The 26,597-nt window shown below is 48.1% G+C and overlaps 1 protein-coding gene and 2 non-coding genes across 3 annotated transcripts; 1 reads left to right on the top strand and 2 right to left on the bottom strand.

Moving 5' to 3' along the window:
- Nucleotides 1–9,868: 9,868 nt before the first annotated feature.
- Arl4d (ADP ribosylation factor like GTPase 4D) lies at nt 9,869–12,081 on the bottom strand. Its single transcript, XM_036196688.1, has 2 exons — nt 11,902–12,081; nt 9,869–11,142 (listed from the first exon to the last, which is right to left on the bottom strand). Exon 2 carries the CDS (start codon nt 11,035–11,037, stop codon nt 10,432–10,434), a length of 606 nt encoding a protein of 201 aa, XP_036052581.1. The 5' UTR covers nt 11,038–11,142; nt 11,902–12,081; the 3' UTR covers nt 9,869–10,431.
- Nucleotides 12,082–17,650: 5,569 nt separating this feature from the next.
- On the bottom strand, nt 17,651–17,841 carry LOC118590567. Its single transcript, XR_004945841.1, has one exon. It is a non-coding gene; the product is annotated as a U2 spliceosomal RNA (small nuclear RNA).
- Nucleotides 17,842–25,243: 7,402 nt separating this feature from the next.
- Nucleotides 25,244–25,434, top strand: LOC118590566. Its single transcript, XR_004945840.1, has one exon. It is a non-coding gene; the product is annotated as a U2 spliceosomal RNA (small nuclear RNA).
- Nucleotides 25,435–26,597: the final 1,163 nt, after the last annotated feature.

Here is a 26,597-nt window from a genome sequence, read left to right as displayed (position 1 = left end):
TTGTTTTTTAGATAGGGTCTCAAGTAAGTTCAGGTAGGCAGCAAAGGAACTCAATATATCAATAAATAGTCTAGGATGACCTTGACCTTGGACTCTTTTTTTTTTTAATGTGCATAGGTGCTTTGCCTGCATGTCTGTCTGTCTGCCGCATACCTGGTTCTCGAGAAGGCCAAGAAGGCCAGAAGAGGGTGTCTGATATCCCTGGAACTGGAGTTACAGATGGTTGGGAGCTTCCACATGGGTGCCGAGAACCAAACCCGGGTCTTCTGGAAGAGCAGTTAATGCTCTTAACCACTGGACCATCTCTCCAGCAACAACCTCGATCCTTCTGCCTCTAACTGCTGGGTGCTGGGATTACAAGTGTGCACCACCAACAGATGAAACTAACGAAAATAACATTTTTAATTTTTTAATTATATTTCATTGATTGTGCGTGTGTACATTCGTATCAGGACGCATGTGGAGGTCAGATCTCTCCTCTCCCATGTGGGCCTCAGGGACTGAGTTCAGCTGCCACCTTTGCCTACTGTACCATCTTGTTGGCCCAGTAATGGGCCATCTCAGGCATCTCATAGAACTTGAATGTCCCCAGGCAAGAGTGGGAAGAGCTGGGGGAGGGGAGTGGTGGACAGTCTCTGGGGAGTGTCCCAGGTCAGGTAATTACAGGGAAGGGAGGAACGAAACTGTGTTTATTACCCTCAGGACTCCGGCCTTTCCTCCTGAGTGACTGGCAGGGCCAGGACTGTTCTAGGCCAGTGCTCAGAGTCCCTCCCTAATGGAGATGCTTTATGCTCAGAGTCCCTCCTTAATCAGGATGCTCTGTGATCAGAATCTTTCCTTAATTGGGATGCTTTGTTCTGGCTCAGAGTTATTTTCTTTGCCTCTCCTCCTCCTGGAAGTCTTCCAGGATAAGGTCTCCAATCTTACCTGCTGGCCGTCCTTCCTGGAGACCGTCAACATTTATAAACTAAAACCACTTCCTACCGTACCCTCCAGCCACTGGGGACACCCAGTGTCCCAGAAATAGGTATTGCTTGGGGACAGAGCAGTGAACAGACTAGGCCCCTGCCTAGAAGTCAGAAGGCAAACAAACTTAGCCCAAACAAGGTCATTTCACAGGGTGACAAGAGGAGGGGGAGGGAGGGAGAGAGTGCTACTTCCATTTCCTACTGATAATTACAAAATGAACCAGGAGCTGGGAGGTGTGGGTCCGTGTGGAGAGCGTTTGCCAAGCATCCATGAGGCCCTGGGTTCAATTCCTAGTGGCACCCAAACAGCAACAGAAGCTCCTGCCTGATAATGAGTTCCAGGTCAGTCAAAGTATTACTGTGTGAGGCTGTCTCAAACAATAACTACGCTTGCCTACACCTGGCTTAAGCTGAGCTTGCTGGTGCACCCCTGTAGTCCCAGCACTTGAGAGACTGGAGGAGAAGGATCAGGAAAACAAGGCCATGTTGAAACAGCATGACCAAAATCAACTTGGGGTTGGGGAGGAAAGGATTTGTTTGGCTTACACTTCCATGTCACTGTTCATCACTGGAGGAAGTCAGGACAGGAACACAAGAGGGGTGGGATCCTGGAGGCAGGAGCTGATGCAGAGGCCATGGAGGAGTGCTGCTTACTGGCTTGCTCCACATGGCTTGCTCAGCCTACCTTTTTCTTTTTTGTTTGTTTTTTGTTGTTGTTGTTGTTTATTTTGGAGACAGACCTTCTCTGTATAACTACCCTGGCTGTCCTGGAACTCGAGTTGTAGACCAGGCTGACCTCAAACTCAGAGATCTGCCTATCTCTGCCTCCTGAGTGCTGGGATTAAAAGCATGTGCCACCAAGCCTGGCTTCCACCCTGGCACCACCCACAATGGGCTGGGCCCTCCCGAATCAATCACTAATTAAGAAAATGCTCCACAGGCTTGTCTACAGCCCATTTTCTCAGTTGGAGCTCCTTCCTCTCAGGTGAATACAGCTTGTGTCGGGTTGACGTAACTTGTTGATTGGCCAGCACACCATCCGAGGCCTTCATTTATACATTTAGATGTAGGATGGGTAAGCCTAGGAGGGGGGAATAACCTGGTCATGATGCAGTTAGTTCAAGGTCATCTTACCCTTCAGTTACTTTGTGGGTTACTCCTGGGATGTAGTCTGGTCAAACTGGAGGCTCTGTTCTCCCCAATCAGGCTCAGGGAACTTGGGAAAGCACAAAGTGGTTCTGCCCTAGAGTAGAACACAGTGGATGACTTTATAAAAACACAAACCAGGGCTAGAGAGATGGCTCAGTGGTTAAGAGCACTGACTGCTCTTCCAGAGGACCTGGGTTCAATTCCCAGCACCCACATGGCACCTTACAACTGTCTGTAACTCCAGTTCCAGAGGACCCAATACCCATGGCAAAATGCCAATGCACATAAAATTAAAATAAAATTTAAAAAATATAAAATAAGCTGGGTGGTAGTGTGGCACACGCCTTTAATCTCAGCACTCGGGAGGCAGAGGCGGGCGAATCTCTGTGAGTTCGAGGCCAGCCTGGTCTACAGAGTGAGTTCCAGGAAAGGTACAAAGCTATACAGAGAAACACTGTCTCAAAAAACCATTAAAATAATAAAAATAGGGCTGGAGAGATGGCTCAGAGGTTAAGAGTACTGACTGTTCTTCCAGAGGTCCTGAGTTCAATTCCCAGCAACCACATGGTGGCTCACAACCATCTGTAATGAGATCTGGCACCCTCTTCTGTATACATAATAAACAAATAAATCTTACAAAAATAATAATGAAAATAAAATAAAATAATAAAATAAAACCACAAACCAAAGCACAGGACCAGCTGGACATGGTGGTACATAACATGCCTGTAATCTTGACACTGAAGAGTTGAGGCAGGAAGACCATGAGTTATTGCCAGTCTCAGCTACATACTGAGACCCTGTCTTAATACCCAAGACAAAAACAAACCCCCAAACATTCAAAAAATGCAGAAAATGGGGTCAAAGAGATGGCTCTGGGGTTAAGCACTGCTTTTCCAGAGGACAGGAGTTCAGGTCCCAGCACCCATCCAGGAGACTCCTACCACCCTAAGGGACCTCCAGAGGATCTGGCACCCTCTTCCGGCCTTGATGGGCACCTTCATTCATGTACATATACCTACACATAGGCACATTGAGGCACACAGAGAGAATTAAAAATAATAAAATAAATCTGTTTGTTTGTGTGTTTGTTCTGGAGTTATATCTCAACAGCAGAGTGCTTAGCTTGTGTTTATTCCCACACAAGCAGGGTGAGGGAGACAAGACGCCTCACTTTCAACATACTTTTAAAAGCAGCTGTAACCTCTCTCATCCTCTAAGGACCTTTCTAGTAGATTAACTAGCAAGGGCATGCAGGGTAAGGAGGAGATTAGCCTCCTGCCTTCCCACCTCACCTTACCCCACTCCACTGAGGGGTAGTGGGGAGGTAGGCCAGGATTAACCGAGAGGTCTGAGTGAACCAGAATGGCCAGGCCGCAAACAGCCCAGAGCGCTTTAGCAGTCAGAGTCATCAGGGACCTTCAACTATGGTATTTAGTGGGAATCCCCCCTGTAAGGGTTAGGAGGGGTCACTCGGGGGGTGCAGGCGAGGGGTGGAGGTGTGGGGGGGGCATGTTCCAGAACCTCCTCTGTCCTTTTTAGGGCTGGAGACTTCCTCCCTGCTCAGTTCTGAGCAGGCATTTCTAGCCTCAGCCCTCCCTCCCTGAGCCAAGTCCCCTCCCCCCAGGATTTATTTCAGGGCTTGCATTGCCTACTTTGCCTGACGTTTGTGACAAGCCGGTGCTGGGGAGCCCTCACCATCTGCCAGCCTCCGCCACCAGCCAGGCAGCCGGCAGTAGTGGTGAGACTGAGCTTTACTCTCCACCCAAGTGAATCAATCCTCTACCCAGTTACTGAGTGTATTTCTGCCCTCTCCAAGCAAAGACATTGTGTACAACTCAGTAGCAGAGGCCTGGAGATCAGCGTTGGAGGGTGGGGTTGGATAAACTTGGAAGTTTTCTCTCCCTCAAACTCTGGCAAAGCCTTAAGTACATACCCTCAATGCACCTTTAAAAAACAGAAAAAGCTATGTAGACCAGGCTAGCCTTGTACTCCTGCCTCTACTTCCTACTGGGACTGGGACTAAAAGACATGGGCTACCATGCCTAGTCACATATACCCCCTTTAAAAATTGTATTCGTTTTTTGTTTGTTTTGCTGGTTTCTTGTTTGTTTGTTTGTTTGTTTGTTTGTTTTTGAGCTGAGGATCGAACTCAGGGCCTTACGCTTGCTAGGCTGAGTTAAATCCCCAACCCTTGTTTTGCTTTTCGAGACAGGATCTCACTGTGCAGCCTTAGTGGTTCTGGGACTCACTACATAGACCAGGCTGGGCTTGAACTCACAGAGATGCACACATTAAGATTAAAGGGATATGCCACTACTCCCAGCTCTACTACCAAAAAAAAAAAAAAAAAAAAAAAAAAAACCAAAACAACCTTGATTTGTGTGCATGTGTGTGTATCTGTGTGAGTGTGCCATGGTGCAAGTGTGGGAGTCAGAAAACAACTTTGAAAGTCAGAGGACAAGTATCGGGGTCAGTGCTCTCCTTCCATCATGCAGGGGTCAAACCCTAGTGGTCCGGCTTGGCAGCAGAGGACTTAACCTATTAGGTCATCTTACCCACCCACATAACACCCTTTGACACAAGGAAGTGTACAAAAAAACACACGGAGGTTCATTCACACACTCAATTCAATATAAGCTCGTTAATAAAATGATGATACATTCACATAGTGAAATTTCATGTAGTCATCAAAAAGAATGAGAAAAACACAGGTGTCAGCAATGAATCATGTCCAAGATATAAATGAAATAAAGCAAAACTGAACAGGACACCTTACATAACCCTGTGTGTGGTTGGAGAGACGTATCTTTTTATCCCTACGCAAAGCAAAACACACAGAAGAATAGATTCAAAACTTGTTCATAAGGGCTAGCTCAAGTTTAGATTAGGTTGTTTCTCTAGTTCCCTCTTTGTAGACCTGGCTGTCCTGGGACTCGCTCTATAGACCCGGCTGGCCTCGAACTCAGAGATCTGCCTGCCTCTGCCTCCTGAGTGCTGGGATTAAAGGAATGTGACACCATGCAAGGCAAGGTGTTTTCTAAATTTAGATTTCTTTCACAGTTAAAGATCTATCACTTTTGTCATGGAGAACGGTCAGTAAAAGTTTTTTGTTTTTTGTTTTTTTCCTACTTTGCTCCTGTGTGTATGTGTTTGTACCCTGGTGCTAGGGTGATGGAGTGAAGGACACTTGTGAGCTATCATGTGCCTGCTGAGACTTGAACCCAGGACCTCTGGAAGAGTAGCCAGTTCTAATGACTGAGCCATCTTTCCTCCTCCCTTGTCCCAGAATGGTGTTTTGTTTGTTTGTTGAGACAAAGTATCTTTATGTAGCACATCCTGGGACTCTACATGGAACAGTTTGGCCACCTACTCACAGAGGTCTTCCTGCCTCAGTCTCCCAAGATCTGGGATCGGAAGTATGCACCACCACACCCAGCCAGCCAGTGACAGTTTTTAGAAGAAATGTAACTGGTAGGAGATTCCCAAGCTCAAACCCAGTATTTCTTTGTTTTGAGATGGGCTCACACTGTAGCATAGTTTGGCATGGAACTCCATGCCATCTTCCTGCCTCAACCTTCCACGTACCAGGATCACTGGCTAAACACTTTTTTTTTTCAAGACAGGGTTTCTCTGTAGCTTTGGAGCTTGTCTTGGAACTCACTCTGTAGACCAGGCTGGCCTCAAACTCACAGAGATCCTCCTGCCTCTGCCTCCCTAGTGCTCGGATAAGAGGTGTGCACCACCACCACCTGGCTGACAACACTTTTTTAAAAACATATATTCTTTTTTTTTTTAATTTATTTACTTTTATTTGCATTGATATTTTGCCTACAGGTAAGTCTGTGTGAGAGTGTCAGATCTTGGAGTTAGAGACAGTTGTTAGCTGCCATATGGGTGCTGCGATTTGAACCCAGGTCATTTGGGAAAGCAGTCAGTGCCCTTAACCACTGAGCCATCTTTCCAGCCCCACTTTTTTGTTTTTTTTAAGGAAAGTTTTTTTTCTTCTGGCTCAACCAGGGAAGGAGATCTCATGATTCCACCCAGACTCCTCAGCAGTGAATGCCCTTGGAAATGTAGTTCGGCCTGCTCCTTCCAAGGAATTGTACTGGGTGGGGGGGAATGGAGATGAGGGGGGACTTGGGAGTAGGACTTTGAAGCCTCCTCTCCTCTGACTTCCCCCTTCTAAGTGTCCACTGGTCCCCATTCAAAACAGGCCCCTGATGGAAAATAGGCCATGCTTTACAATGAGGCCTAACTTTTTTTTTTTTAAAGACAAGGTGTCACTAGCCCTGGCTGACCTCGAATTCACAGTGATCTGCCTGACTCTGACTCCTCCCAAAAGCCAGTATTAGGCCTGTGCTACCAAGCCCAGCCTTTGCCAGACTTTCTCATACTGTGATGCAATGTTGTCATCTACAAATTTTGTTTTGTTTTTGTTTTTTCAAGACAGGGTTTCTCTGTAGCTTTGGAGGCTGTCCTGGAACTCGCTTTGTAGACCAGGCCTCGAATTCACAGAGATCCACCTGCCTCTGCCTCCCGAGTGGTCATCTACAAATTTTAAAGCTGGAAAACCGTGCAACTGAGTTTGCAAAAGCTGCACAGACTGCTTAGTTTATGATGTTGTGTTGGGCTGAGCTGGGCCCACTGGGAGATGTCTGCCTTAAGAAAGACTGATGGGGGGGGGGCTGGGGAGATGGCTCAGTGGTTAAACACTGGCTGCTCTTCCAGAGGCCCCAGGTTCCATTCCCAGCATCCACATGGCAGCTCACAACTGTCTGTAACTCCAGTTCCAGCGGATCTGACATCCTTACACAGACATATATATGGAGGCAAAACACCAATGCACACAAAACAAAAATAAATTATTTAAAAAAAAAAAAAAGAAAGAAAGAAAATACTGATGAGCCAGACAGAGGTGGCAACACCCCCCACTAATCCCAGCACTTAGGAGGCAGAGGCAGGAGAATCTCTGTGAGTTCAAGGCCAGCCTGGTCTACAGAGTGAGTTCTAGCACAGCCAGGGCTACACAGAGAAACCTTGTCTCCAAATACGAAAGAGAAGGAGGAGGAGGAGGAGGAGGAAGCAGAGGAGGAAGAAGAAGAAGAAGAAGAAGAAGAAGAAGAAGAAGAAGAAGAAGAGGAAGAAGAGGAAGAAGAAGAAGGGGGCGGCAGCTAATGCTACATAGTATGAAAGAAGGGTGTGTGGACTTTCTGGACGGATATGAAGCCGCCAGAGCTCCGTTAGGTTAGGAGATAAGGCCTTCCTCTCCCCAGGAAGGGAGTGAGGGAAGAAGCCAAAAGCTGGGCCTTAATCTAATCAAGGAAAGGGGACGGGAGAGACAGAGGGAGGGTGGGAGTGGAAAGCTCAGTGATGGCAACTTGTTCGCCAGCAAGCAAGGATGTGAATGTAGCTGTGTGTCCTTGGACAAACCCCTGCCCACTCTGATCCTCAGGGGTTCTCTCTTTTCTTTGAGTGCATGTGCAGGACAGAAGAGGGCAGTGGAATGGAGCCCACTACCATATCTGCCCTCAGAAGGAGTAGTTCTAAGGAGGGAAGGTTTGTGAGGAAAATGCCTCCCTTTGGATTGTACGGTCAGACTTAGGCAAGAAAAGAGGATGACCAGTGAGAGGAAGGCTGAATCGGAAGGTAGCCCGGACCCTGGGCCCACACGTCTCCTTCCAACTTCCGTTTACAGAGATCCAGTTCCAGCTGCCTCTCCTGCTCCAGGGACCCTCTCCTGTGAGAGAAAATTATCCTTTCCAGAACAAAGGAGATACAACCTGCCTCCAGTCCTTGCCCACCCCATTGGCCCAGTGTCCAAAATTCAGAACCCCCAGGCAGGGCTGGAGAGTGGGAAACCCCGTCTCCCTGTCTAGAAGACTGAAAGGCAATCCTCCTCTGCAGCTCTCTGGTCCTATGGTTGGGTCAAGGCAGGATAATTCCAAAGCTCCCAATGTCTCCCACACCCCAGCTACACAGTGAGGTTTCTGACTAAGAATTCTCCAGGGCTCCCTTCTCTCCACCACACTGTCAAAGCAACTGGCTTTTCCAGCTCTCCTCTGCCTGCCTTCCCTCTTTCCTCCACCACGGCCAGCTGAACAGTAAAGCCCAAGGGGTTTGGGGCCTGGAACAGTTACAGGCCTCCTGTGGACCATGACCCCTGACCTGCCCCATGGCTAGAACATAAACAAGAAGGTTCTGGTTCTAAAGAGCTAAGAAGGACTGGTGTTTAGCTGAGTCAGTCTACAGATGGCGCCTCAGAAGTCCCTTGAAGAGCAGGGAATACATCCCTGTACCTTTCCCCAGATCTGAAGACCTTAATCCTAGAGGTGACTAGATGCTAAAAAGACAAAAAAACAAAAAAAATGTGTCATTGGAGATTTAAGATAAATGCAGAATTGGGGTGGGGAGGAAAGATCTCCCAGGGCAAGCGCTCAGCTCTTCCAGCCCCTATTCTTCCCAGCCTGGGACTGTCCCTAAGCTGCAGGACTCCGGTCCACAGAACTGAAAGCTATCAATCAGGTGTGTCACAGAGGTCAGGTAGCACACGTTCCTGGCAGAACCAGCCCAGCAGCTCTGTCAAGCAGTCCCTCACACTGACGCACACTTGGGCACCCCTCCGGATCAATGCACACTCACCCGCACCCCCACCCTGTCAAGAGCTTCGAGAGAGTTGAAGGACAAATCTGGATGGGCCTAGACTCCGCTGCAAGCTTTGGCTTTTGGAAAAGAAGCCTCCCCCAGAGAGAGCTGCTGAGAGTCCCCCTCCCCCAGCCCTTTATCAGCTCCCAGGGCAGGATTGTCAAGCAGCTCTAAGGATCCCATGTTTGTACCAAGGCTGTGGGTGGGACTGGGGGATGGAAAAGGCAGTCCTTGGCTTCCTCAGTACTCCCACCCAGCGAGATTAGGAGAATCTTATTGTTCTGCTCCGACTCAGCTGGCCTTCCTGCAGGGGGCGGGGCCCCTGGAAGCCTAAGCAAGATCTCGGGGACCTGGCAACCTTAACGTGTTATCTTACCACCTATTGTGGGGGGAGGGCAGGGCCTCACGTCACCCAGACTAGCCTTGGATTCCTGACCCTCCTGCCTCTACCCTCCAAAGGCTGGTGTAGACTGCAGATGTGTGTCGCACCACCCTCAGCTTGTTCCAGGAACGTTTGCAGATGGTGTTTTCCCCATCTTGTCTCACAGGTTGGGAGTGGGGCAGATTATGACGGCTCTCCCCTCTGGGGAGAAGAGCTGTTCCCATCGCTGAAGACTCAGGCTTAGTCACCAGGCCAATGCAGGTCTCCCCAGCTGCTGCCAGAGAACCGCAGTCAGCAGGATTGAGCTCTTGGAGGTGGCTTAAGGCCAGGAATTACTTTCCATTCCTACCACAACCTCCAAGAAGGGAGAGGGGGCGGGCCGACGTGAGTTCTAGGGCAGCAGCGATGGTCAGAATACCTCAAGGCCTGGGGTACTGATAGACCTAAGGGGAGACCTAGGAGCAGCTGGTCTCAGAAGCGAGGGCCAGAGGAGGTGAGAGGAGGTCCGAAAGGAGCCATGACCCCTAAAACTAGATCAGGCAACAACAGCTTTAAGGATTTTCAATTACCTCCAGAACTTGTACTAGCCATCCCATAAGTACACAGTCTAATTTGTCAGTGTTTGACAGTTCAGGAGCAGCATGCCCCCTACTCCCAGGCTCCATGCATATCCCGAACTCTCCACAGGAATACATAAGAGAGAAGAAATTGCCAGATCAAAACATGAGCTAGAATCATCCAACTTTAATAACTTAGAAGCAAATGCTAAAAAACAGTAATATAGAGGACACACAGGCTTATAAAAAGGGATGAGGGTCTCCAAACGGGAGCGGGGAGGATTCTTGGCACTTTCACAGACGCAAAAAGATTGTGACTAGAAGCTCAGCTGAGGAGACCCCTCCCCCAACTGTGGGGCGAGAGGTGGTGTTCTCCATTCACCCCCCAATGCATTCTCTGGGCAACTTTCTGTGCACCCCACCCCCTGCAAAAAAATAAAAATACACATCCAAATAAAACGCTAGGGAAGGAAACGGAGAATCAGGGTCGAGGTAGCGTCGGCGCTGACATTTATGTCTCGGCTCTTGCAGCCTCTACCCTCTAGAGGTGAGGAGCAGAGAAGATACTTCATCTCCCCTCCCCCACGTGGCACCGAAACAGGACCCCCCTCCCCATGCTCCTTCAGTCCTTTGAGGTGGACAGGCCCAGCACGCAGGCTGGCTGAGAGGTCACAGGCCCTGCCTATCATCTGTACTGACCCCTAGTAGGTAGGGTAGGGGCAGTCTCGGGTCACCGTCTCTTCTTGCTTGCCCGAGGCGCTTTCTTCCTCTTCAGAATCATCTCATACAGACGCTCCAGTCCTGGCTGCAGGCCCAGCCCGTCCACAGCACTGCAGCCCTGCACATGGGTGAGCGTGGCGGCTGCCAGCTCCCGGACCGCCAGCCTCTTCTCCACCTCCGCCGCACTCAGTGCCCCCGGCTGGTCCTGCTTGTTGGCCAGAACCAGCACTGGCACCCCCTGGTTGTCTGAGGCCTTGCTGATCCGGTGTAGCTCCACCTTGGCCTCCTCTAACCTTTCCGTCTCGGCAGAGTCCACCACAAACACCAGTCCATCTGTCCGGCGGGTGTAGGAGCGCCACAGTGGCCGCAGCTTCTCCTGACCCCCAACATCCCACACCTGGAAAGTGATTCCACGGGACCCCCCCAAGGGCACTCGGATCTTCTCGGTGTTGAAGCCCTTGGTGGGGACACTCTGGACAAACTCCTTGAACTTGAGGCGGTAAAGAAGGGAAGTTTTCCCAGCTGAGTCCAACCCAATGACCACAACATGTAGGGCCTGGAAGTGGGGTAAAAAGGATGAGGCTGTGGGTGCCATGTCAGTCAAGTGGTTCCCCATGGCGAGCTGGCGTGCAGGGTGGACCTAAGGAGCAGGTCTGGGGCTCCAGTAGCGGCCAGGAGAAGGAGGCGGCCTTGAATCGGCAGGTAGCACAAACTGGGTTATCTAAACAAGGAAAAGTCAAGAGAGGGGGGAAAAAAAAAGAACCGTTTAGAATAAACATCAATTTGACGCTTCTGGATCCTTTCCTAAATCAACATCCCACCCTTCTGAAAATTCCTTTTATTAAAAAAGGCTGTTGGGTGCCTCTTTATTTCACGTTAAAAAATGACTTTGTGCATGTGTAAGCCACACATAGCTTGAGTGTGGGAGTCAGGACAACTGAGTATGTGGGTCTCAGGGATCTAATAGGGTCCTCGGGCTTTAGGGCGGGCGCTTTTAACCGCTGAACCATCTCACGTGTCTTCCTTCTTCCCCTTAACAAAAAAAAAAAAAAAAAAGGAGCTACAGGTGTAACACAGGCGTTCTCCTGCCCAAGGGGCCCTAGGCGAGGCCCCAGGCCCGAGAAACGCTCAGGTGCTATGATCCTCGAGGATGCGGGATCCTGCGGGCGAGATCCCACCGAAGGTCGTTCTGCTGCTCCCAGCTTGAGGAGTGGAAGCAGGCGCTATGACCTCCATTCCCCGGAGGAGAATCCTCGCAGGAGGGAGGGGGTCGGGCACTGTGCCGGAACAGCGAGCCCCGATCCGGGTCCGGCTCCCACACGCCCTCCGCAAACCCACACGGCAGACACGCCCTCGGGGGCTGCGACCGCCATCCCCGCGGTCCTGCGACTGTCCTCCCTGCCTTCCTCCCGTTGCCGCCACCGGTCCCCCCAAACCCCGCAAGCCGGCGGCCCTGCACCGCCCGGACACCCCCCTTTACCTTCAGTCAGCCGCACTCCCCGCCAGCGACGCCGACCCGACCCCCGCTCGCCGCGTTCCAGCCACCGCGGACTTTGCACCGCCGCGGTGTCAGGTTGAGCATTAAATCCCTCTCGTGACGTCACACGACGCGGACCAATCAGCGTCCCCCAGGCGGAGCCTGGCACAGAGCGAGCCGGGTTCCGCAGCCCCATGCTGGGGAGGGACGCTCGCTCTCGCCGGAACCGCTTTATTTAATCTTTTTCTACCTTATTCCAGTATTTGGAAGAGAGCCTGGAATTCATCAGGGCTGATAGGTGGGAAGGACCGAAGAAGGAACAGGCGTGGCCGCGTCTGGCGAGAGCAGGCTCTGAGAGGAACGTCTTACCACTAACACCACCCTTTCCCGCAGGCAGAGCTGCTGACCCCACCAGTCTTCTCCCTCTACCTAAGGGTCTGCTCCAAGAGATGCTGACAAGTTTCCTATCTTTCCTCATTCAGTCGTCTTCTAGCACGCTCCGTCCAGTTTTCAACAGTGTTTACTTGGCATACAGCTGATTCATAGTACTAAGCCCGTTACAGAGGCAGGGTCTCACGTAGCCCATTGGCTCTGAACTTATTTTGTAGCAAGGACGATTTTGAACTCCTGAGGCTCCTATTTCCACCTCCTAAGTACTAGGGTTGTACCACACGCCCCCCCCCTTTTTTTTTCAAGACAGGGTTTCTCTATGTAGCCCTGGCTGTTCTGGAACTTGGCGCTGTAGCCTAGGCTGGTCTCAAACTCACAGATATCCGCCTGCCTCTGCCTCCCAAGCGCTAGGATTAAAGGCATTCACAATCATTGCCCTGCTCTGATATTTTTATTGTTGCTTATGTGTTTATGTGTGTGTCGATATATGCCACGTGTGTTCAGAAGGTGTTGGATCCCCAGGAGCAAGAAATATAGACAGTGGTGAGTGTCTGACATGGGTGCTGGGAACTGAACCTGGGTACCGACCTCTGGAAGAATAGTAAGTGTCCTTAACCACTGGGCATCACTTCACCATTTGGGGGGTGGGGAGGGCCGGGTTGTTTGATTGGGTTTTGTTTTGTTTTTCAGATAGGATCTTTTTATATATCCCTAGATATCCTTGAACTTACTATGTAGAGCAGGCTGGCCTCAAACTCAAAGATCTATCTGCCTCTGCCTTGGAATGTTGAGAGTCAGACATTGGTCATCATACCCAACTCTCTGTTTTGTGTGTTTTAGTTGTTTTTTTTGTTTGTTTTGTTTTGTTTTATTTTGAGATAGGACCTCACCATGTAGTCCAAGCTGGCCTGGGCCCACTGGCAATCCCTGTGCCTCAGCTTCCTGAGTGCTGAGATTACTGGCCCCATTACCTCTACTGATTCTCACAATAGCCAGTTAGGGACTGTTGTATGCATCTTACAGGTACAGAAAGCTCCGAAGCGTTAAAGGACTTGTCTACAATCACATGTAGGTAGTACATGGCTGAGCAAAATCTGTCTGAATTCAGTGCCTGGACACCCAGCACTTGTCTAGACATTTCATAGACAAACCATGGGGCTAGGCAGCCCTAGTGGAAGTTCTTCCATCAAGGCTGCCCAGACCAACAGAAGAACTCCAAGGGCCTATCTTGTTAAAATAGACTTTTAAAGGCTGGGTATAGTGGCATACACCTAGTCCCAGCACTCCATACAGAGGTAGGAGAATCTCTGTTCAAAGCCAGCATGGTCTACAAAGAGAGTTCAGGACAGCCAAGGCTACACAGAGAAACCTTGTCTCAAAAGCCAAAAAAAAGACAAAGACAAAGTTCATCTGGGCATAACCACTACAGTCTGCTGTAATCCCAGGTGCTCTGGAGGCTGAGGCAGGAGGATGGTACATTCAGAACCTCTCTAAGCTGTATAGTGAGTCAAGTCCAGCCTGGACACATTAACATGAACCTATTTCAAAAATACAACTGAACCAGGCATGCTGGTGCAGTAACAGGGCATTCCTGACCTGCACAGACTCGGGATTCTATCCTCAGTAGGTCGACGAGTTAGTAAAGAAAAAAAAATAAAGTTCTGGTTGACGTCACACTCAGCCTCTGCATGAGCTGGAGTTCTAGGACTACAGATGTCTCGAGGACCTACTCCCTAATGAGTGACAGGCAGTGGCAGTTCAGGAAAACACACATATTGAGGTTTTACAGATCATCAAACAGGGACCTGTGGGATTTCAGAGGCAGTAAAGACCTTGTCAGCTAGAAGCTTCTGGAAAGGTTTCTAGAGATGCAGGACTTGGGTGGGGGCAACATCCTTAGCAGCTGCAAGTTCTGGTTGTCCTGAAGGGGAGGAGATGTCACAAAGGGCAACCAACATGACCAAAAGGAGAACAGGATTACCCTTCTTAAAAGCTGAAGTGTAAAGAGGATTGGAAAGGGAGGAGGGGAAGTTAGTGCCGGGCTGCAAGAGTCCAGCCCTTTCCTGCCCGGCCACCTCCAGCAAGTGCTGATAAAAAGCTTCCACATGTTTAACAACAGCATGCCAAGCTTGCCACCTCTCTGTTCCCTCCCTACCACGTATATAATTTATATATAATACATTGTAGATAATATATATTGTATATAATATGCATTATATATATTATATATATAGCTATACCAGGATTGGGGTATGTTTTGTCTTTTAAAAAAAGGGCTACATGACTTACCCAAGGTCACCCACCTCCCCAGGAATTGTGCAAATAATTCTAGCTTTGAACAAAGGCTATAATGACTGTGAAACTGAAAATACACAAGTTGTCCGACATCTTTTTAACACCTCCTCACCATGGGATTCACACCCAAGATGGAAACTGTTACGTATCTGATAAGGAAAATGAAATGGACTCCCTCACTGCACCCTTTATCTTTCCTGTTTGCAGGGAAGGTGTGAACGGACAAATGGGAAGGAGGAGGTGAGGCCTGGGCGGGAGACAGGAAGGAGTTTTTCCATTTTTGATGGGTTGTTTGTTTTTGTTTGAGGGTGATGGTATTGCTCAGTGGGACCTTTTAAAGAAAGGGCTTTTGAAACAATATTTAAGTGACTGGAGTTACAGAGGTGCCCCCAGCAGTAGGACACATGAGCTAGGAGCTACTGCTTCCTTTTTTGGCTTCCCACCTGGATCTGAGTCCAGCTGTTTGGTCAGCACTGTGAACCCTGGAGGGTGGAAGCTTGCTCTTCTTAGCTGCAGCTATATTGAGCACACTGTGTGTGGCATCCTCCAAGCCAGAAATTCTGCAAGATGGAATGATTAAATACACTGAGGAGAGTCGCTATCACAGAGCCTTTACCTTTAGTGTATGAGGTTACCAGGCAGGGGTCCTTGAGCCCTCAGGGTTTCTGTTAGTAATGGTTGACTAAAACTGGACTTGAAACTCTGCATTTCAAAGGATCAGAACTTCAAAATTCCCTTTAGCTACAAACTAGGGTTGAGGCCTGCCTGGGCTACATGAGATCCTGCCTAAAATACTGGGAAGGGGTCAGCAACATGGCTTAACCAGCAAAGGCCCTGGCCCCACAGGCCTGACAACCTGACTTCAATCCCTAGGACACACATAACCGTGGAAGGAGAGAACAGACTCCACACAGTTGTCTTCTGGCCTCCACAGGCACACTGCTGAACACACACTCACACATCAATCCACACAGATAATAAATAAAATGTAAGAGAAAGTAAGCAGGTTGCAATCTATGCTTTGTAAGCGAGCAGGTGATTCCAGCACAGAGGAAACCATACAGTGAGGCATGGGGATGACGTCAGCAGCACCCTTCCACTCTTGTTTATCCAGACTGAGGCTTTCAGTCCTGCACTGAGGCCTCCTTGTATATCGGTTTCCAGTGTGTCGCCAACCATCACGCAGTCTCCTGGCCACACTCCAAGGAGATTGCAGCAGTGATATGGAAGGTGCTGGTTTTTCCTCTTTCTGCTCTCCTCCGACAACAGCATCCAAGTCAAATGACTGGCAGGCACAAGTCTCTATCTTCTCCCTCTGTGTCTGCTTGTTAACAAGAGTACGCCGACCTCTTTGCAAAGTTCAGTGAGCATGGCTTTGACATCTTCTGCTAGGATCATATGCTGTAAACGTGTAGATTTTCACAGGAAATGATGACATTCTGCCAGTTTAAAAAAAAAGAAAGTAAGTAAGCAGAGCTGGAAAGCTGGCTCACTGGTGAAGAGCACCTGATGTTCTTACAAAGGACCATGTTCAGGTCCCAGCACCCACATGGAGGCTCGAGGCCATCTGTAACTCCAGTTCCAGAGAATCTGATGCCCTCTTCTGACCTCCTTGGGCACCAGGCACGCACAAGGTGCACAGACATACCTTCAGACAAAGCACTCAAATGCATAAAATAAACAGATCTTTATAAAAATAAATAAATTTAAAAAAGCCGGGCAGTGGTGGCGCACGCCTGTAATCCCAGCACTCAGGAGGCAGAGGCAGGTGGATCTCTGTGAGTTCGAGTCCATCCTGGTCTACCAAGCAAGTTCCAGGACAAGCTCCAAAGCTACAGAGAAACCCTGTCTTGAAAAACAAAACAAAACAAAACAATACTGGTTTTTTTTTTTAATCTCTTATCCTTTGACAGTTTCATAGATGTACACTTTTTAAGATTTGTTTTTATTTTATGTGTATGGTATTTCGTCTGCATGTAGGTGTGTGCACCATGTGCGTTCCTGGTTGCCCTCAGAGGCCAGAAGACAATAACTGGGTTCGGTCCTCAGCTCCAGAAGAAAGGAAGAAAAGGAAGGAAGGAGGGAAGGAAGGAAGGAAGGAAGGAAGGAAAGAAGGAAGGAAGGAACACAGACCAACACTTGGGCAGCCCAAGAAAGATTGTCTTGATTTTGAGACCGGCCTCATCCTAGGAATAGCCTGGGATACACAATAAGACCCTGTGTCAGAGAGACATGAACGTAAGAGAAAGAGAAAGAGCAACCATACACAAAACACCCAACCTGTCTCTCATAATGGATGCTGGAGTGTTGAAACCATTAAACTTTATAGTAGAGCCCAAGACTGGAAATTAGCAGATGCTGCCTCCTTGTGGAGAAATCTGTCACTATTTTTTTTCTACGAAGTGAAGATTTGGCTCCCTTGAGTAGGGCTTCAAGCTGAGGCTGGAAAATGTACTCGCTTCATTTTTTTCTTTTTTTTTTTTTGTGAGGGAAATTTAAATTAACCACTGTGCTTGACTCTTGAAACAGGGTCTTAATGCCTTTAATCCCAGCACTCAAGAGGCAGAAGAAGCAGGGCTGCTAGAGAAGAAACCCTATCTCGTAAAAACAAGAGAAAATAAAATGGAAACATTATCTGAGCATAAATTCTAATTTCTATATTGTGGTGGGTTTGTTGGTTTCCTCTGCGTGTACCACCAACTGGCACACAATCTGAACTCCCCTACCGCACAGAGTACAATCTAAAGAAAACCATAGGAGATGTGAAGGTGGGAACATAGACACCGGTCATCACCAACTCTAACAAAAGGATCTCTAGAACAACCACTGGGACAATCTCGACAACCCAGCCTTCAACTTTGATTTTTGAGCTAACTTGTAGAAAATTACAAACCTGAGATTTCAAAGCGGTCAAACTACAGACCAGTTTAAAACTGCAATGTATTCAACTTTATTAAGTAGCGCATACAGTAGAAAACACTGGACTTACAGGACTCAGAAGAAGGAATTAACAGAAGATTAAACACAATTGCATTCTTACTTTTGAACCAGCGGTAGAGATCCCCCGAGGGGGTGCACCGTTCCTGGAGGTACTGCAATACCAGGTCGATGCGTGGAGTGGACGGAGCAAGCTCCTATTCCAACTCCTAGTTCCAAAAATCCATTTAATATATTGTCCTCGGATAGAGGACGTATCAGATATTAAACTGATAAGAACAGATACTACACTTGATCTTAGCCAAAAGGCCGAGAAGCGATAACTCTGTCGCCACAACCGCCCGCGACACTCACGTGCGCACACACCTTTACATCGCGGTCGCGAACACCCGCGCAACGACGGCCACGCGCCCGACACCGACTCTCCTGCTCTGCCTCGACCACGACCTTCACCCCAGGGAAAGCCTGCCAGATCCGACGTGGGCGAGGATAGTTGTGTTGCTCGTTTCGCTCCCAGCGTTCCTGGGAGACGCGGCCACCTCCTCATTTGCATGCCCCGCCCAGCGCGCAGCAGCGACCAGACTAGCTCATAACCGGAAGCAAGAAGGACGGCTCCTTCTGCCAGTGCGCTGCGTCTGACCCACAGACCCATAAGCTCTGCCAGGTTCTTCACAACGCTTCAGATACAGGATTGAGGACCGCAGGAGGTCATCACTCTCTTCCACTTTCCTTACTTTTTTCCCTTTCTCTACCTTTATACCTGGGCCTAGGCGCCTTCTTTATGAAGAGATGCATTCAACAATCAGTTGGGGAGGGCCGGTGGTCACAAGACATTCCCCTAGTTATGCAAACTCTGACCAGGTCAAGGGGTGCACGGACCCTTAGGGAAAGAGACCCTTAGAATTCCAACTTAACTGTTTGTTATTACATATTTCTTTTTGGCTGTTAGATTTTGTTGTTTTGAAACTGTGTCTCATACTGCAGCCCAGGCTAGACTGGAACTTACTGCAACCTTCCTGTCTCAGCCTCCTTAGTGCTATGATTACAGGTGAGAGCCATGACATGCAGCTTCGAACTCCTGTGCTTCAGTGTCAAATCCTAGAAGGAGCCTGAAAAAGCAGGAACCCGCAGTTGACATACTCAGGGGGCAGCACCAAAAATCAGCACAGTGGGCTGCAGGAAGAAGGGGCTAAAAACGCCGGAGGAGATAGGACTAGGGAGATAGCTCAGAGTCCTGAGTTCAATACCCAGCAACCACATGATGGCTCGCAACCATCTGTACTGAGATCTGGTGCCCTCTTCTGGCCTGCAGGCAGAACACTGTATACATAATCAATAAATCTTGAGAGAGAGAGAGAGAGAGAGAGAGTGAGAGAGCACGTGCGAGCCAGAGATGAACCACAGTGTAAGTAAGAGTGATGTGTGACCTTTTCTAGGGAGAGATTCACACCCTGAAAAGGCATTGCTAGCTGACAAAAGAAGAGATTCCACCACTCTGCTGGAGAACAGCATATCTGGTTACTTACAGATCCAAGGCAATGGGTGACTTGTAGAAGCACAGAAAACTCAAAGGAGCTGCTTTAGCAGCCCACCCTGCTAAAAGGCTCATGAAAGCTGTTATCTGTTATCAGTCTGGGGTCATTCAGAGACTTACCAGTCTGACCATTAATAACTTTTAACAAGGGGTGGACAGCTCAGTGGTTAAGAGCACTGTTTGCTCTTCCAGAGGACCCAGGTTCAATTCCCAGCAACCACATGGCAGCTCACACCTGTCTGAAACTCCAGATCCAGGGATCAGACACCCTCACACAGACATACATGCAGGCAAAGTACCAATGCATATAAAATAAAAATAAATTATATAAGAAAATAAATTTTCCTTTTTTTTTTTTAAAAGATTTATTTATTACACATACAGTGTTCTGTCTACATGCCAGAAGAGGGCACTAGATCTCATTACAGATGGTTGTGAGCCACCATGTGGTTGCTGGGAATTGAACTCAGGACCCCTGGAAGAGCAGTCAGTGCTCTTAACCTCTGAGCCACCTCTCCAGCCCCCAAAACAAATTTTAACAAAGAAGAGGGTTTTATTTAGATACTGGTACCAGGCTACACCCAGGACTCAAGATTCCCAAATGTAGCCGGAGCTGCATTAGTCAGCTTTATACTGGCAAAGAACATAAAATTACATTCTGATCATCTATAAACAGAAGGTTACATTCTGTTTTGTGAAGTCTTGTTTATCTTGAACAAAACAAGCTTTCATTTACAGAAGCAGAAACAGTACTTAACCTTATGACCTATTATCTTTCTATTGTTAAAATTGTACTAGACCACTGGGCGGTTGTGGCGTAAGCCTTTAATCCCAGCACTTGTGAGGGAGAGGCAAATGAAGCTCAGTGAGTTTGAGGCCAGCTTAGTCTACAAAGTGAGTTCCAGGATAACAAGGGCTACACAGAGAAACCCTGTCTTGAAAAATCAAAAATAAATAAATGTGCAAGACCAGACCATGACAAAAACAACCCTTAATACTTGGAAGTTCAACTTTGCTTTACAGTTCTCTTAAGCAACCAGCGGTGGTGGCACACGAACTCAGGAGGCAGAGGCAGGCAGACCTCTGTGAATTCAAGGCCAACCTATGTTCCAGGAATTTTGTCTATGTCGTGGTCTGATATCCAATGGAATAGAGCGTTTGGCTAGAGAGGTGGGGTTCACATTCAGCTGGCCAGAATGGATCATGGAGTTCCCTGGCTGACTGGGGACATGAGAAAGAAAGGCGCCTAGAAGAGGATGAGGCGGGACCAAAGGGTTGCCCTGGCCTTTTACCAGGAAGTGCCTGGTGGCTGTGTGTGTGTCAAGGTCTCTTTCGATTATCTCAAGGATTTTTGCTGTTATTTTTGATATATTTTGATATATTTTCTCTGTGTAGCTTTGGTGCCTGTCCTGGATCTCACTCTGTAGACCAGGCTAGCCTCGAACTCAAGAGATTCACCTGCCTCTGCCTCCCGAGTGCTGAATTAAAGGCCAGGTGGTGGTGGCACACGACTTTAATCTCAGCACTCGGGAGGCAGAGCCAGGCAGATCTTTGTGAGTTCGAGGCCAGCCTGGGCTACCAAGTGAATTCCCGAAAAGGCACAAAACTACACAGAGAAACACCCTGTCTCGGACAAAAAAAAAAAAAAAATGTCCCTGGGCTGGAGAGACGGCTCAGCAGTTAAGAGCACTGACTGCTCTTCCACAGGACCTGAGTTCAATACTCAGCAACCACATGGTGGTTCAGGACCATCTGTAATGAGATCTGGTGCCCTCTTCTGGCCTGCAGGCAGAACACTGTATAGATAATAAATAAATCTTTTTTAAAAAATATGTCCCTGATTTTATAATATAATGAACAGTGAAAGAGATGGCTATAAGCCTGGTCTACAGAGGGCTCCATGGAAAAACCCTGTCTTGGAAAAACCAAACCAAACCATATAGACAAACAAAAAACCCAACACATTACCCATTGAGTATCTTCTGAGCTACCTGAGGAGTCTTCTCTGGTAACAATTGCTACTGCTTATTTAAGTGGGTAAGGTGGGGCGGCTAGGTTTCAGAAACTTCCTGAGCCTTGCAAGTTTTATTTACTTCCTCCGCCATCCTCTAGTAGATGCTATGAACTACACTTGGTTCTAGGATTCAGAAAATGAAGATGTTGGCTACTTGAATTCTTAGGAGAACATATAAACTAATAATATGTTGAGTTGATTTGTATTATTCAAGTTTTATGAATAACAATGAAAGGTTTCCGTATGCCAATACTGGGTTTCTCTGCCGATGCAGTAAATCAGACCAGCCAAATTAAAGTCTGGGTTTTAATTTGAGCAAAGCATTCCAGGGTGGGCTGAGGGAAGAAGGGGAGCCCACAAGGCTGCTCTGAGGAGGGGCCTTAAATACCCTCGGGGGAGGGGCGGAGGCTTGTCAGGCTTTCTTTGGGCAGGGTCTGGAGAGGGCAGCTCCAGGGAAGCTTGGTGTGCCGGGGACTGGGGTGGGGTGTGTGTGTGTGTGTGTGTGTGTGTGTGTGTGTGTGTTTGGAATGGGGCCTGAGCTGGAGATTCCCAACAAATACCACTTTCTAATGATGACAGAAGACTTTCTAGGAAGGAATTAGTAATGTAAGGGGAAGGGCTCTCTAACAGGCCCGAACATTGCAAACATGGCGCCAACAAGTCTTGCTCCTTCCTTCTCCCTTGCTAAACCGTTACTTCACATTCCTAAGGCTAGCCACCACCGTCCATTCCCCCACTTGGCCACTGACTCATTCCTGAGACTGATCACCAAGGTCCAGCAATCAAAATTCATTATTTGGGGGCTGGAGAGATGGCTCAGTGGTTAAGAGCACTAGCTGTTCTTCCAGAGGTCCTGAGTTCAATTCCCAGCACCCACATGGTGGCTCACAACCATCTATAATGACATCTGGTGCCCTCTTCTGGCCTGCATGCATACATGCAAACAGAACGTTGTATACATAATAAATAAATCTTTAAAAAAAAAAGCCAGGCGGTGGTGGCGCACGCCTGTAATCTCAGCACTCGGGAGGCAGAGGCAGGCGGATCTCTGTGAGTTCGAGGGCAGCCTGGTCTACAGCCTGTGAGTTCCAGGACAGCCTCCAAAGCTACAGAGAAACCCTGTCTTGAAAAACCAAAAAAAAAAAAAAAAAAAAAATTAAAAAAAAAGAGCACTGGCTGTTCTTACAGAGGTCCTGAGTTCAATTCCCAGCTACCACATAGTGGCGCACAACCATCTGTAATGAGATCTGTTGCTCTCTTCTGGCCTATAGGCATATTGCAGACAAAACACTGTATACATAATAAATAAATCTTAAAAAAAAATTCATTATTTGGCTATACTGGCATTTATAGGACTGTATAACCAGGACTTAGCCTAGGACTTAATGATTCCCCCCTAGCACAGACCTCCCCCTTTCTCCTTAAAAACCAACTCCTGAAAATAAACAACAACAAAAACGACAAAAGATACCTTGCTTGTTCGCTGATGGGGTGCTGCAGCCTCCACACCCCTCCAGCACCACCCCAGTTTGCCCCTCTCGGGTCATAAATCTCCTTTATGTTGAGAATCTGTGTCCAAGAGTGTTCTGTGCCAACTCTAAGGCCCCTTTCCATAAAGAATCCACAGTAACATGTAAAGTATGTAAACTCAAGACTTGGTATTTGAAATGCCGAAGAAGCTTGTTAACTGGCTATGAGCCTCTCTGTTACTTTGTAATAGGGGTTATCAACTTGGCGAGGGGTGGGTGGATGGCTCATCTCCTCTGCTGAGTCAGATTCTCAAACAGGAACAACTAGATGAGGAGACAAACTATTTGCTAACGCAACCCGTTTCCACAGTCTTTAGCTGCTTTTTTTCCTTTCTCTCCCTCTCTCTTATTTTTTGTTCTGTTTTGGTTTATTTATTTTTTTTTTTTTTGAGACAGGGTTTCTTTGTGTAGTTTTAGTGCTTTTCCTGGAACTCACTCTGTAGACCAGGCTGGCCTAGAACTCACAGAGATCTGCCTGGTTCTGCCTCTCCAGTGCTGGGACTAAAGGTGTGTGCCACCACCACCCGGTCCTCTCTCTTTGGAACACTATCACACCTGTTTTTTGTGATGCTGTTCAGGTTTGAACCCTGGGCTTCCTGCATGCTAGGCGAACACTCCACCAACTGAGCTCTATCCCCGCCCCCCAGGGCAACCTGCCACTTATGGAATCGGAATTGATTGACCTCATGTCTCCAAAATAGACCCTGGCAGGCTGTGGTATTGTGGGTCTCTCTCCTGACTGCAGGTTCGCCTCAGCACTAGACATAAGGCCCCGAGACATCGGGCCTTTGCCCTAAACAGCTCACAATGCCAAGAACTACTTTGGCTTCAATGGATGGCCAAAAAGGATCATCAAGGTAAGCCTTGTACATTTTCAACTAACCACGCTCTCTCTTTCCACGTTATAATCCTAGACATCTAGGAAGATTGAACAGGGCTTCCGGGAGGACATGTCAGGGGCCAGCTATGGCAAGGATAGGTGGGTGTGTTTTTTATACCACCCTGAACCACCTGCCTAGGGGTGGCACCATCTCCAGCTGGGCCCTCCCACATCAATCATTAACCAAGAAAGTATCCTACAGACTTGCCTACAGGCCAGTCTGATAGAGACATTTTTCTCAATTGACGTTTTCTCTCCCTCGACCACCCTTGTCATATTGAGGAAAACCTTCGCATCTGACAGTTTGCCGAACATGCACTTTTTGTTTGTTGACTGACTGTTGAACCCAGGTCTTTTCCTTGCTGAAGTACTCTAACACTGATCTACAGCCCTGCTTCCTTCTCTTTTTTGTTTGCTTGTGTAAGCCAGGTGGACCTCAAACTCATTATGTAGCCAAAAAGGACCTTGGCATTTCTCCTACTCATACCCCCAGAGTACTTCAAGTTCAGATGGGCGACAAGAGGCTGGATTTTGTGTGTTGCTGGGGGATCAAATCCAGGTCTCTGTGCATGCTGGGCAACCAACCACTCTACCAACTAAACTATACACACACACACACTCGTTTTTTCTTCTCTTTCTTCAAGTATCTCACTGCCTCAGTCTGCCAAGGACTAGAATTACACTTACAATACACAATAATTCTGATGCTCTCCTCCTCATCCACTAAAGTGCCAGAGTTTCTGAAGTAGGGAATGGGAAGAGGCTCCAGGCATCGATCTGGTCCTAAAGGCATTCCTGGCCGAAAGAGTTCCTTTAGTCTCGATTGCTCATAGCCTTGCCCGTCCAGCTGTAACACTGGGTCTTCCTATGGACCAGCCTGTGGAGTTGAATACAGGTCTGCCCCATAAAGCTCAATCCCAAATGAGTTTTAGACTGCTTTTTTAAAGGAACTGTGCCACAGCTTGAGAGAGGCACGAGCAGGCCTATCTCTGAGTCTGAGGCTAGCTTGGTCTACAAAACAAGTTCTGGGATAGCCAGGGATACACAGAAAGACCCTGTCTCAAATATAGGAAAAGAACCTGGTTGTTGAGAGAGGATCACGTAATATTTCAGGTCTGCACTTTCTAAGCGAGAGACTCCATGTTAAGACGGGACGGGACGGGAAGGGAGGGGAGGATGGAAGGAAGGAAGGAAGGAAGGAAGAGGGCAGCGGAGGGAAAAGGGGAGGAAGGAAGGAAGGAAGGAAGGAAGGAAGGAAGGAAGAGGGCAGCGGAGGCAAAAACTGATTGTTGAATGCATCTCTTCATAAAGAAGGCGCCTAGGCCCAGGTATAAAGGTAGAGAAAGGGAAAAAAGTAAGGAAAGTGGAAGAGAGTGATGACCTCCTGCGGTCCTCAATCCTGTATCTGAAGCGTTGTGAAGAACCTGGCAGAGCTTATGGGTCTGTGGGTCAGACGCAGCGCACTGGCAGAAGGAGCCGTCCTTCTTGCTTCCGGTTATGAGCTAGTCTGGTCGCTGCTGCGCGCTGGGCGGGGCATGCAAATGAGGAGGTGGCCGCGTCTCCCAGGAACGCTGGGAGCGAAACGAGCAACACAACTATCCTCGCCCACGTCGGATCTGGCAGGCTTTCCCTGGGGTGAAGGTCGTGTTCGGGCAGAGCAGGAGAGTCGGTGTCGGGCGCGTGGCCGTCGTTGCGCGTGTGTTCGCGACCGCGATGTAAAGGTGTGTGCGCACGTGAGTGTCGCGGGCGGTTGTGGCGACAGAGTTATCGCTTCTCGGCCTTTTGGCTAAGATCAAGTGTAGTATCTGTTCTTATCAGTTTAATATCTGATACGTCCTCTATCCGAGGACAATATATTAAATGGATTTTTGGAACTAGGAGTTGGAATAGGAGCTTGCTCCGTCCACTCCACGCATCGACCTGGTATTGCAGTACCTCCAGGAACGGTGCACCCCCTCGGGGGATCTCTACCGCTGGTTCAAAAGTAAGAATGCAATTGTGTTTAATCTTCTGTTAATTCCTTCTTCTGAGTTTTGTAAGTTCAGTGTTCTCTACTGTATGCGCTACTTAATAAAGTTGAATACATTGCAGTTTTAAACTGGTCTGTACTTTGACCGCTTTGAAATCTCAGGTTTGTAATTTTCTATAAGTTAGCTCAAAAATCAAAGTTGAAGGCTGGGTTGTCGAGATTGTCCCAGTGGTTGTTCTAGAGATCCTGGGTTGTCGAGATTGTCCCAGTGGTTGTTCTAGAGGTCCTTTTGTTAGAGTTGGTGATGACCGGTGTCTATGTTCCCACCTTCACATCTCCTATGGTTTTCTTTAGATTGTACTCTGTGCGGTAGGGGAGTTCAGATTGTGTGCCAGTTGGTGGTACACGCAGAGGAAACCAACAAACCCACCACAATATAGAAATTAGAATTTATGCTCAGATAATGTTTCCATTTTATTTTCTCTTGTTTTTACGAGATAGGGTTTCCTATCTAGCAGCCCTGCTTCTTCTGCCTCTTGAGTGCTGGGATTAAAGGCATTAAGACCCTGTTTCAGAGTCAAGCACAGTGGTTAATTTAAATTTCCCTCACAAAAAAAAAAAAAAAAAGAAAGAAAGAAAAAAATGAAGCGAGTACATTTTCCAGCCTCAGCTTGAAGCCCTACTCAAGGGAGCCAAATCTTCACTTTGTAGAAAAAAAATAGTGACAGATTTCTCCACAAGGAGGCAGCATCTGCTAATTTCCAGTCTTGGGCTCTACTATAAAGTTTAATGGTTTCAACACTCCAGCATCCATTATGAGAGACAGGTTGGGTGTTTTGTGTATGGTTGCTCTTTCTCTTTCTCTTACGTTCATGTCTCTCTGACACAGGGTCTTATTGTGTATCCCAGGCTATTCCTAGGATGAGGCCGGTCTCAAAATCAAGACAATCTTTCTTGGGCTGCCCAAGTGTTGGTCTGTGTTCCTTCCTTCCTTCCTTCCTTCCTTCCTTCCTTCCTTCCTTCCTTCCTTCCTTTTCTTCCTTTCTTCTGGAGCTGAGGACCGAACCCAGTTATTGTCTTCTGGCCTCTGAGGGCAACCAGGAACGCACATGGTGCACACACCTACATGCAGACGAAATACCATACACATA

This window comes from Onychomys torridus, chromosome 8 (genome assembly GCF_903995425.1).
Source record: "Onychomys torridus chromosome 8, mOncTor1.1, whole genome shotgun sequence".
Lineage (NCBI taxonomy): Eukaryota > Metazoa > Chordata > Mammalia > Rodentia > Cricetidae > Onychomys > Onychomys torridus.
The sequence above is the reverse complement of the archived record's forward strand: the minus strand, read 5'-3'. Positions and strand labels throughout refer to the sequence as shown.